Raw genomic sequence first — 12231 nt, 5'->3', positions numbered from 1 at the left:
TCAGCTTCCCGGGAAGCATACAGTGCAAGCAGCTGATTAAGCGCTCAAACACTAACAAACTGACAAGATCTTTCGCTGTCTATAGCCGGGTTCCCATTCCTACCTGGGTGAAGTGAGGAAAATTCGTGTAAAGTGCCTTTCCCAAGGACACAACGTCGGGCCCTTGACGGGATTCGAACCCACGACCTTACGGTTGCGAGTCCGAAAGCCTAACCACTAGGCCACCGACGCCACAAATAATGACCAATGTATATATATATATTTCGACAGCTTCGAGTAAGATTTTTCTGTACCCCATTTTGAAAAACACTACATGTGACATACCGTCGCCTCAGAACTATAAGTGAGGCAGCGTGGTGGAATCAGGCTCTCGTCAAAATAATCAAAGTGAAGAAACTTGCATTTTTCCGAAGGTTTGTGAATTTTTATCAAATTTTTGTTCGTGGGCTCAACACCTTTCATGCCCATTAAAGTACTCATTTCTGTGTGGATTTTTCAGAAAAACGTTGATTAAAGGCACAAAAAATGTAAATTTTCAGCTACCAGGGACTCTAAAGCTAAGTTTAAGGAAATAACTAATCTTTGGCGGCCATTTTCTCACTAATTTCACCTCTGAAAACAGGTGACCCCCACCTCTTTCATTCTCAAATATCTCGACTTGTAGTTAAAATAATAAATGGATATTTTTTCCGTCCAAATTAAGACAAGTGAAGAAGCTTTAAGATGATACCAATAACTCTACATGCCCAAAAATTGACGAGAGCCTGATTCCACCACGCTGCCTCACATTTTGTCCAAAGTGTACTAAGTACAGAGGCACTTTGGACAAAATAGTTCTGAGGCGATGATATGATGGAGTCTTACACAGGGAAGTCTATTATTTGGAATTCATACACACCAGAAACTTAATGTTTGTTCAGTAGAAAAGACGTGTTCATGTTCGACAAATTACAAGTGTAAATTGTCCGGTGGCTCTTTGTCTTCATAGTGTAGGGAAGATCCTCATGTTTGGATACAGCTGATTATAATAGTTATATATATATGCAATACCCCTTGACCTACAAGGACATGATATACAAATATTGTCTTCACAATCCTTGTTTATTTGAACATTATGTTCATGCCTCAGAAATTGGTTTGCAGTTTTGATCATAAGAAGACTGTTCTAGCTCAGTATGGTATGTGTTGACATATATATATATATATTATATATATATATATATATATATACATATATATATATATATATCTATATATATATATATATCTATATATATATATATATATATATATATATATATATATATATATATATATATATATATATAGATATATATATATGTATAATATATACCTCGGTTAGTGGATTAAAAAAAAAATTATGGCACTACTGAAAAGCTGTATTGTCAGAACTTTCAGTGTGGCAAAGTAGACATAGGCCTACCTGACACATGGAGAATGTACCGCTATACATTATCTCGAGCAGCTTATTACAACATTATTCGTGGACAGGTTAAGACATCAAAGGGGGTTTTACAAATTACAGTTGAAAAAGGACAGGTTTTGGATTTAAGTGTGCCTTCAGTCAATCCGAATCTTAATCATTTGATAGTAAAACAAAATTCGCAGACATTTTGGGTCACACGGCAAACATAAATAGCAGCCTGATTTTTTTTACATTCAAACAGTTTGCACCCCACCTGGGATAAAATGACCATTAAAAATAAAATAATTTTAAAATAAGTCATATCGTAAAAACAATATCAAATCCAGAGTCAAAGCATAAAAATGTATTAAATGATTCACGGATGAACCCACGTTTAAAGATCAAATTTATTTTTATTTTCTCTCCACGATTGCATGAGGACTTTTTTGTTTAGTGAATGATCATCTTCTCTTTACCTCGATGTGTCTTCTGTGAGCGACACTGAAGCTCTGGTATCAGATCTATTCATAGCCATACAATCAAAATATTGTTTTGATCACATTAGAATCTGTTTGGGTTTTTTTTAAATGAAAGAACTTTTTTCAAACTCTGCTTTGTTTATGACAATGGATTATGTTTGAGCACGTTGATGGGATTTCCACTGTGTAGATCTATGGTTTTGTTTTTACAGGCTTGTGTGATCCCAATCACATTCAGTTTGATCGCTGCACGTAGAAGGCGCGTAGAAGGCCAAATAGCAAAGCTGTGTCAAGTTGGGTTGTTGGGCCAGGGAGGGCAAAAGGCCACACTTTGTCCTTTTTAACTGTGCCAGGTACATATAATATCTCTTTTACACTAATATTTATTATTAATTATTAATTATTATAACAGTTTTGAGGTTACGTTGCACAACTACTGTTTTGTTTTTCAACATCAGTACACAGCTGGCAGAAAGCTACAGATAAAAAGTTGAAAAGCTACAGTCAAACCAGTCCACGGTGACCACCCATAGTCGAGGGGAATTGGGAAGTGGCCGTTTGTACAGGTGATTACCTTAAACATCTGGTCGCTGGATCAGGTTTGACAGTCCTTTCATAGTCTTCGATAACAGAAACAGTAACACCAGCTCCAAGATTTTATCTCCTCCTCAGGGAAAACAAGAAATTCTTAAAATTTTTATCTCCCCCTTAACAGAAAAACAAAAACCTTTCAAACTAGCATACTCTTTAAGCCCGCAGTAAGGCCGTGAGATCTCGTAACACATATAATATAACTTATCGAGGATTTGCAATCTGATTATTCGACAATGCTCAAAGACGTGCCGCTAAAAAGTAGCGTAACTTTGCCATTCATTAAAGTTCTGAAATTCAGTTTTCTCTGCCTGAAACTTTTAGTGACTCTTTTCCTGCGGTTCCTCACACATCGCACCTCCAGTCTATATCTATAAATGAAATCATTGACTAATGGAGGGTGGAAAGAGTCAAAAAGACAGTCACCAAAATGCATAATTTATTTTATGAACTTCACAAATTCTTGTTTCTCATGAATGGTTTGGTATGAGCTGCAATATTGGTGTTGGTTTGCTGCTGATTTAACACACTGGGAGACCACGGGAAAACAACAGTAGTCACAAACGGAAAATCGTGAGGGTGCCAATTTTGAACGCTTGTCGACTCATAACTGTATTTCTGTTCAACTGTTGGTTGATTATTGTTGTTAGATTTCCTATTCAACAACACATAACAATAAACCACCAGTCAAACAAATCTGAAGTCATGAGTCCACAAGGTTTTAAAATTGACACCCTCCCAATTTCCAGTTTGTGACTAGGCCCGTGTTTCCCCTGAACTCTTCATACTTCATATATAATATATTACAAGTCTGTCAGGTCCTCAAAAGTCAAAACGGTTTCCAAAGGAGAAAAACAATATTGTAGGTTAAATGACTCAAGAAAAAGGTTTTGAAAATGACAAAGTAAATGACAGTAATGCCGCGAGATCTTGTAACACACATATATATAAATAACTTATCGAGGATGTGCAATCTGATTATTCGACAATGCTTAAAGACGTGCCGCTAAAAAAATAGCGTAACTTTGTAACAAAAATACTGACAGGCAAAAATTGTTTTTCTCTCATCTTTTCACTAGAAATAAAAACATTTCACGCAATGACTGAACTCAACGATTCACAATGAGGACATGCAGGTTCTTTTTGTTTTAGTAAGAGTTTTATGGCACTTGCAACACAATAAGGGCATATAAGTGCCGAAGATTAGAGGTGTTACAAGAGAGTAACAAACACAAAAAAAGGAGGAGAGATCAGGACGATAGATGTTTGAGAGGGAAAAAAGAGCAAACCACACCAGAGCACCCGCCTACCACCCACTACAAGGGAGTAACAAACACAAAAAAGGAGGAGTGTAGGTTTGAACAAGAAACATTCTGACAACTGTAGTAAGGCACGCTGGTGGTGGCTGTACTGTACACCTATGGTACAACGTCTAAGTGAGTGAAGCAACTTAAGAGTAGCTTACAACCAAGTATCAGACAAAGAACAAATGTGTCACAACGCGGTGGAATCAGGCGCTCATCAATTTTTGGGCATATGGAGTTACTGGTATTATCTTAAAGCTTGTTCATTTGTCTTGCTTTTGATGAAAAAATTAGCCAGCTATCTTTCTTTTTTTTTTTAGTAGAAGTTTTACGGCGCTGGCAACTGCAAAAGGTCATATGAGCGCCAAGCTAGCTATTTTCAATAGAAGTCAAAATATTTGCAATTGAAGGAGGTGAGGGTCGCCTGGTTTCAGGGGTAAAAACAGAGAGAAAATGGTTGCCAAAGCATAATGGATTCCATAGCTGGAGAGCCCTGGGAAACTGAAAATTTACTTTTTATTTCTTTTATCAATCTTTTTCAGTAAAATGCACACAGAAATGTGTTTTTAAATAGATGTAAAGGATGTTTAGCCAAGTAAAAAAAATGGATAAAACTTGTCAAACTGACGGAAAATCACCTCTTTCTTCAATTCCATTCTTTTTACGAGCGCCTGATTTCACCACGCTGCCTCACAAATTAGGAACTTTAAAGACATGTCCATCTCTACAATGTAAGAGTCAGGAATCACTCTCCAAAAGACAAGGGTTCAAGCCCTATGTTCGAGCCCTATGAAGCCCTTGCTACAGTCTGTCCATACTTGGAAACTGTCACCGACTACGCAAACAGCAGACCTTACTTTTTACAAAAATGCTTCCTGAGTCCAAAAATTAATGGATGCAAAAATGAGCAAACACAAAAGAGCTCATTTCGGACTAGCCTCAAACAAGAACTATCTTGATAAGTTATCACAAACATACAATATATACATACATACATATGATACAAAGTGACTTGAGACTTCAGATCTGTGACCTAAGGCTCCGTACATAACAAATTATCCTAGTCACTTCCACAATAACGTAAGACTGCATAAACAAACTATCCTAGTTCTAGACGAATAATTCAACGTCAACTCAAACTCAAACAATTTTGAGATAAGGTCATTCACAATAGGAGAACATTCTGGTTTTATCGGATCCAACAGAATTACAGGCAAGCTTGTCCAGGACAACCACACAGTGCTGGGGAGAAACGTGGTCCTCCTCCTCCTCCTCCTCGTCCTACCCTTAGACAGGCGGTCCACTTGAACAGTGGCATTATGAACAGGAAAAACCGAAAAAGGGGAGGTGGGAAGTGGTCATTTTCACCACAGCTGATTTTCTAGGACAGGTGTTCATTACAGAAGGTTCGACTATACTTGCAGATGTTCACACGATTTGATCATGAGGCATCTCAACTGGCTGCAGAATCAAGCCGGAGCAGTAATAGACAGTATTTGTATAGAGCTCAAATTGCCCCTCAATAGTAGGCTTTATCCGCTTTACAATCTACGGTATTACACCCCAGCAGACCTGATAACTGACAGCATTCTGAAACAATCTCAGCCTCCATGGAAAGCAAACAGAATAAAAGTACCCGCTCATAAAACTGAACTTCTCGGAGTGCAATCGTGTGCCCGACAAGGCCATTGATGTTACACTGAGACAACTCAGAACATATTCAAACTCACTACACCCCGCCTCTTAAATAACCTAATAGTGTTGACGGGGGAGTTAAACCAATACCATTTCACCATTTTTCACCAAGCTCACTACAGAAACACAGAGTATACTTGACAACGATCTACCAGCGGCAACAGACTGCCGTCAGCGGACTAAATGCCTTTTTTCATTTTGATGCCAACATTTTTTATTTCCTTCATCGAAAGCCTGATCAGTTACCCTACTTGAGTAAAAAAAATGAAAGTGGAACTGTGACTTGTTTTTAAAAATAAAGTAGAATTGAAATTTCAGAATCACTCTATTTTTCAATGGTAAAACTGACCAAAAAAACCTCTCTTCTTATCGAAATTGCTGTGAAGAAAAAAAGGCGTTTTGTCAGTTTACGGCAGATGCTGCAGACTAACACTTGAGGTGCACGATAGCATCCTCCCCTTTACACATCATGAACAAACGTATTCTCTCCATCTCTTTCAGAAACAATTTCTTGTCCCTCAGCGTGGTTGGGTCCACCTGTAGCGTGTACCTCTGACCCTCTGCCCTCCCCGAGGCTGTCTGGGTGGATCTGTTGGAGAGTTCTGGCGCCGCAACCGTGTCGTCGCTTAAACGACTTTTCCGGAGTTTGTAGCTCCTGGGCCCTATTTTATGGCACATAGAAGACGACTTAATCGTAGTCCTTGTTGATGAAGACGACGCTTTCTTCATGTTCGCGGCTGAAGTCGTTGGATAATGATCATCATTTTCCTCCAAGATTTCGTCCACAGAGATGTCTAACCCACCCGTCACCTCAATATCATCTAGATCAACAACGCCCATTTCTCTTGGCGAAGCGTTATCATCACTTCCAGCACCCCAAGAACTGTCCAAGCCGTCTGCTGAAACTTCTTCCTCGCTGGTGTCGAAATTTCCCGACTCACAGACACGAGATATTGCCTTGTCCCTAGTCCTATTGGCTCTATCATTCACTCCAACGTTGTCTCTCACACTGCTCTCCCTGCCAGGAGAGCTACTATTAGACACAACCGGCGGTTGCGCCTGTGGTTTTAAATGAGGTGAAAAAGGAAGAAGCCGTATGACTCCGTTCTCCGACGTTCTGCTGACAGACAACGTTGGCATGGCAACGCTCGAGCTGGTCACGCTGGTGAGAGACGTTGTCGCCGACATTGAGGTCACGGGCAAACCTGCACTCTGTTCACCGTTGTGAGAGGTCGGGGCAGAGGGGAACAGCTCATGATCTTTCCTGTGCATGTAAAAGGTCTTTGTTGAGATTTTCATATGCTCGTAAAGATGACCAGACGTCTCGTTGATCTGAGGAGTGGCGGGGATCGGAGCGCTCTCAGCTCCGAGCTGGTTGATGAACTTGGGCGAGCATCCGGGAGAATTGTGTGAGGACAGCGTGGGGACACGCTGAGGAAGACAAACAAACAAAACTATAAGTACTGTTCACCAAACACAGTCCGCCTTCAACTCAAACATTTCATCCCGCTATACGCAACCATTTACACCAGCCTAACACAGAAGTCTGTCCATGGTAGACGGACTAAACACAATATGTTTCTCGACTCTTTTTGGAAAAGTTTACATGGATGGACCAAAAGCTTCCACCATATTTCTGCATTTAGGGTCCCAGGTATTAATCAAATAATTTATCAATACTTTATAATGTGACAGCATTAAATAATCACAGTTTAATCCATGCATTCAAATCATCGCTACAGAAATATTTAAAAATCATTAATGTTTACATCTCAGCTTTAAAAAATCAAACGCGTAATATTTTGAAGTCTTATTTCAACTAACACCTGTGCATAATTGATTGCCATTTTCTGGTACAACTTTCTCAAGATGTTCTAAGTGACCTTTTCCTGTTCCCAATCTCTTCTTCTTGGCAAACGCATGGCGTTGGATAGTCCTGATTTCCACACTAACTTGAGACCAAATTGCCGAACTGCAACCAGAATCTGAGTCATTTTCTCTTTGCTGTTTTATGTGTTACTAGAGAAATTGATGCATTAATAAAAGGTCAATTGCATTTACAGAAAAGTGGGTCATTTATTAGTACCATTAAAAAGGCATCAAATCCAATTCAATAGTGATGCCATTGAATTAAATAGCTGAGTTTAATGCCTTTAAGTTCCATCCAACAGTGAAAGATTTTCTCTTCCCTTGCAAATTTTACAATGCCCATATGTTTGACTGCTTATGTATTGTAAACTATGTCTGAATACACACTAAATTAATCTAATACCTTTTCCTCAACAGACAGGCAGACTTACACATTATAATTTTATACAATTTACCTATTTAAAACTGACAAATGTTTGAATTACATAGTGAGCTCAGATCTGGTTTCCATCATAGACAACAAGCAGCCCCTCTTCTCTATTCCTTCAACCATCTTAAAAAATAAAGGCCAGCTTTGCATGACAGTATTAATTAATCACAAGCTGATGAGTAAGGAAACAACAGCAAGTTCACAGAAAGAAAATATCAAATAACATTTCCCCACATACATATCAATTTTATATCATGTCGTATCGCAGGGACATGAAGCAAGAGATAAAAAGAAGTATAGCAAGAGGAGAAAAAAAGCACGAGTTGGTTATCACATTTTTTCTTTCCTTATCTTCCACTGTGTGTAATTAAGTACCACTTCGCTTAGACTTAGTGATCAAATGAAATCTTTTGACAGTGATAATTTCAAACAACATAATTTTTTAAATACAAAACTAACTCATCAAATTGTTTCCAAAGAGGAAGTGTTCTTGAGTCAGCTTTCCAAGAACAATCACTTCCCACCTTTCCTGTTGAATTTTTTTTTTTTAAATATCCCGATGACATGACAGCGTGTTTAATGTCCACCTGTCTTAGACAACCACTTTGCTGCTCCAGTTGGTGACCGTCTAGGACATTTGGTCGCTTTTAAGGACAAGTGGGCTGACCCAGATTTCAGGGGTTTCCAGAAATCTTGACCAACACCAAAAGTGGGCATTGCCCTACCTATAGGAGAAGTTTGGTTTCATTGGTGTTTATATATATATTTGTTTGGTTATAGAGAAAACTTTCCTTGTCTTTTAAAGAAACTGAACAAGGGGAAAAAACTTTACCTTCGATTTTCTCAAAACAGCATTTTTCGGGATAGCCCCCTTGTGCTTATAAAAAGCATAATGAATTTCTGAAGAAGCCAAACTCTGCATTCATCAAATTAAATGCGGTTGTACCTGTAAATCAGCGGGCACAACATCGAGTCCTCCACTCAGAGTCTCCACTGCTTCTTCCTTTATTTTGACAGGAAAACTTGCGTCTCTGAGCGGAGATCCCACGGAGTTGTGGGACCTGCCTCGATGAGAATCACCACAGTAGTGCGCCCCTGTCCCGTCCAACTCCCTTTTCACAACAAGCGTGCTGTTAACATTCACGGAATTAACGTGGTTAGGTTCGTCCAGACTTGCAGCAGAATCGTCTCTATCTGCTTCTGAAAGAGAACACATGATCTCGTTGCCAGCGATGCCATGATTAATTTCAGTAAAGTCCATTTCTTCCTCCGGATTATATCCAGGTTTCGGATCTTTGGTCGATAAATGTGGGGAGCCTGAACCAGAAGAGCTGTCTCCGTCGCTCGCATCGTGAGATTCCGCCTGAGCATCAGATTCGTCAGCGTCTGCATACCTCAGTACAGCTCCATTTCTCAGTGTACGTGCTGTGGTTCTGGCACTCACTCTGTGAAAGTAGGGATTTTTAGATAATGAGGCCGTCATCACAAAATAATATATATATCTTCTATTAGCAACCGAAATAAACATACATAACCCATTCTCCACATAGGTAAAAAGGTAAAAGAAAACATTAAAAAACCCAATCAACTTTAAATTTTGAAATTGATTAATTTTACCATTTCTAGTCAATAACCTCCATTGGCAGACACACCTTCAAGGCATTTCATTTTTCATAGAGCTGTTGAATCTGTTTAAAGATGAAAGTGGTGATAGAAGCAGAAGAAATTATTAGAGAGGAGGTGAACTAAAGGTGAAATTTTTTAGAAAAGAAAACTTAAAATAAAGATTGGTATTCGAGAAAGTGTGCATACTTTTTACAAATTTTAATTACAATTACATACAAGCCTTTATCTTTTATTGTATCTGGCCCCTCTATCCAATCTCCAGTCAAAGTTATAAGATAATCATCAATGCCTTTCTAATCCTGAATCAGGGTACAGACCACAAAAAAAACAGTTTCCACCTTTCCCTATCCTGGGCAAGCCTCATTCTATCATCTATGTCTTCTAACTCTTCTATAGGACACGCATCATTCTCTGGGACTCTTCTCCAGGTTTCAGTCAGAACTCTTGCTCACAAAGATCTTTATAAACTTTTTGCATTTTTAAAATGTAATTTACAATGCTACCCTGGACCAGTGGAAGCTGAACTAGAAGTACAGTAACATCCACACAACTCTACTAAATAGTTTACACTTACACAACTTGTACACAGACTACTTACCTTTGGAAAGCACCCATTTTGATCACCGCCTTCGCTTTCAACCTTTTTCCTCTCGGCTCATCTGTCTCTGTTTTCTTCAACTTAGGTGGTCTATGAATCGTCGGTACTGCATCTTTATTTATTATCTTTTTTTTAACGAATCCCATCCGCACAGCCATCTCATTTTGAAAGCAATCGTGTGTGAAGTGATACTGGCACAAAACGGAGTACTTCGAGGGTCCTTGAAAGTCGCCTCTTTTATCCCGCACAAATTTGATCCACTTAGCTCTCAACACAGGATCTTTGGGGAAACCAAACACAGACTCCCCAAGACCTTTATGTGGGGCTGTACAGTTTGCTGCTACACAATACCTCATTGTTCAAACTCAAAGGATTGTAGCCTTAGAATACTAAACTACTAAACAGTAGAACAAGAATGATCTCTTTACTGTATCTGTTGTTGAGCCGAGCCAGATTTTCTACATTCTGCCAGAAATTCTGGTGCTCTACTAATGATTTAACCCCACTAGATTTAAATCAAAGATCAAGCCTCTAGAACAGCCTCCGTTGCGCTGGGCCCCGGCCAGACTCTATAGCAAGAGACTGCTAGATCTATGCAGTTCAATCCACTCTGTAACTTACTTCACTACACTACACTTTGAAGTTGAAGATAGATTGGTTTTATGATTATAATGGATTGTAGCAGTAGATTCTCTTCTCGTTGTGCACCCAGCAAAGATCAATTGCCGGGTCAGGTGTAAAAACAACGAACAGGGACAAACGTATGTGTCCTTCTTCAGCGAGGACATAGCTTGATAATAACGAAATCAGCTTGAACCTTGTGAGGAAGGGCATGCTCTACCATTGTTGATATTGTTTATTTTTCTTTTTTCTTGTCTGGATGAATAAAACAGAAACTGGAGTAGTCGACAACAGTAGTACTCGTAAAAGTCAGAAAAATGCAGTATTTGATTCTGATAATCGATATCACTACCGAATATTGACAATTCCGAATTGCCATAAAAGATTTTAGACAAGACGGTTAATCATTCCTCTCGTTTTGTACTATAAAGAAAAAAAGTGAAAACAAAAGCGTTCTCAATATCGTCTGGCAGTATTGTAATTTCATAATTTCATGTAAGCAGTGAAAAGTAAAGTTATAGTTCTATTTTATTAGAAGGTGGCAATTAAGTAAGTGAAGCAGTTATATGGGCCTCACATAATTATTTATAAATGCCCTCCTCTCTTTCATGTCAGTAGTTATGACGGAAGATTTAGACATGTCAGTTCCATTCAACGTTAGTCATCACATTCCCAGACTTTGAACTTGTGTGAAACAGAGTTAGTCTATCTATATAAATAAAGTTCCATGAGTTTAATGAATGGAGATTTGTGTGGACAAAATTTCTGTATCTATGCTATACACAAAAGGTTACTAAGACCTATAAGTACACGGGCAAGGGAACTGACTACCAACTAGGGCAATTTGTTGGCTTTTGTTTTCGTCATGTTATAATATTAGATGTTTTTATTGTAAAGGATCTTTAGCTTAATAATGTATCGTAGTCAGTATGTTGTAAGTATCGAGTAACGCTAGCTTCATCATTAATAATTGTAATCGCAAAAAAAAGCTGTGACCCGGAAGTTTATATCCATGAGTAAGGTTCAAAGACCTTACACTACACCTGACCCGGGTAACGAGAAAAAACACAGCACCGGTGGGAATAACCGGAAATGACTATTGGTGGGCAAACAGGGCGTGTTTAATTATATACGATGACTAGCTATCGATCCGTTTTCCCAAGCATTCTTTGATAAAATGACTGTAAAATACTTAATAGAATTCGTTTAGAAAAACAACAACACAAAAACAAGACAGACAACACACTACTGTGCAGAGTTCCATATGATTCAGTGTTTAACAGAGGGAAACCAAAGGAATGGGAAAACAACCCAACAAATTCAAATGTTCTTGCTCACTTAAGCGGAATTTGTGGATAGACATCATTTCGCCTCATTGGGAAAGTGGGCCTTTTCTTTGTTTGTCCATCGAGAGTTGATGACAGAGGAGGAAAAAAAACAACCACAATCACACCCCCCCCCCCCCCCCCCCCACACACACACACAAATTGAAAGGGACACAACTCAAAGAACTAGAATGCTACTCATGAGTTCCTACATGATTATGTCCCCTCCTGAAATTGCACAACGTATTTTCTTTCCCTTCCTTTGGG

General features: G+C 38.8%; 1 protein-coding gene across 1 annotated transcript; it reads right to left on the bottom strand.

Moving 5' to 3' along the window:
- Positions 1-5723: 5723 nt before the first annotated feature.
- On the bottom strand, positions 5724-11552 carry LOC101862462. The gene is made up of 3 exons (XM_005111373.3): positions 10019-11552; positions 8741-9239; positions 5724-6926 (listed from the first exon to the last, which is right to left on the bottom strand). Exons 1-3 carry the CDS (start codon positions 10372-10374, stop codon positions 5922-5924), a joined length of 1860 nt encoding a protein of 619 aa, XP_005111430.1. The 5' UTR covers positions 10375-11552; the 3' UTR covers positions 5724-5921.
- Between the last annotated feature and the right edge of the window lie 679 nt (positions 11553-12231).

This window comes from Aplysia californica, unplaced genomic scaffold (genome assembly GCF_000002075.1).
Source record: "Aplysia californica isolate F4 #8 unplaced genomic scaffold, AplCal3.0 scaffold01051, whole genome shotgun sequence".
Lineage (NCBI taxonomy): Eukaryota > Metazoa > Mollusca > Gastropoda > Aplysiida > Aplysiidae > Aplysia > Aplysia californica.
This window is presented reverse-complemented; position numbering and strand designations above follow the sequence as displayed.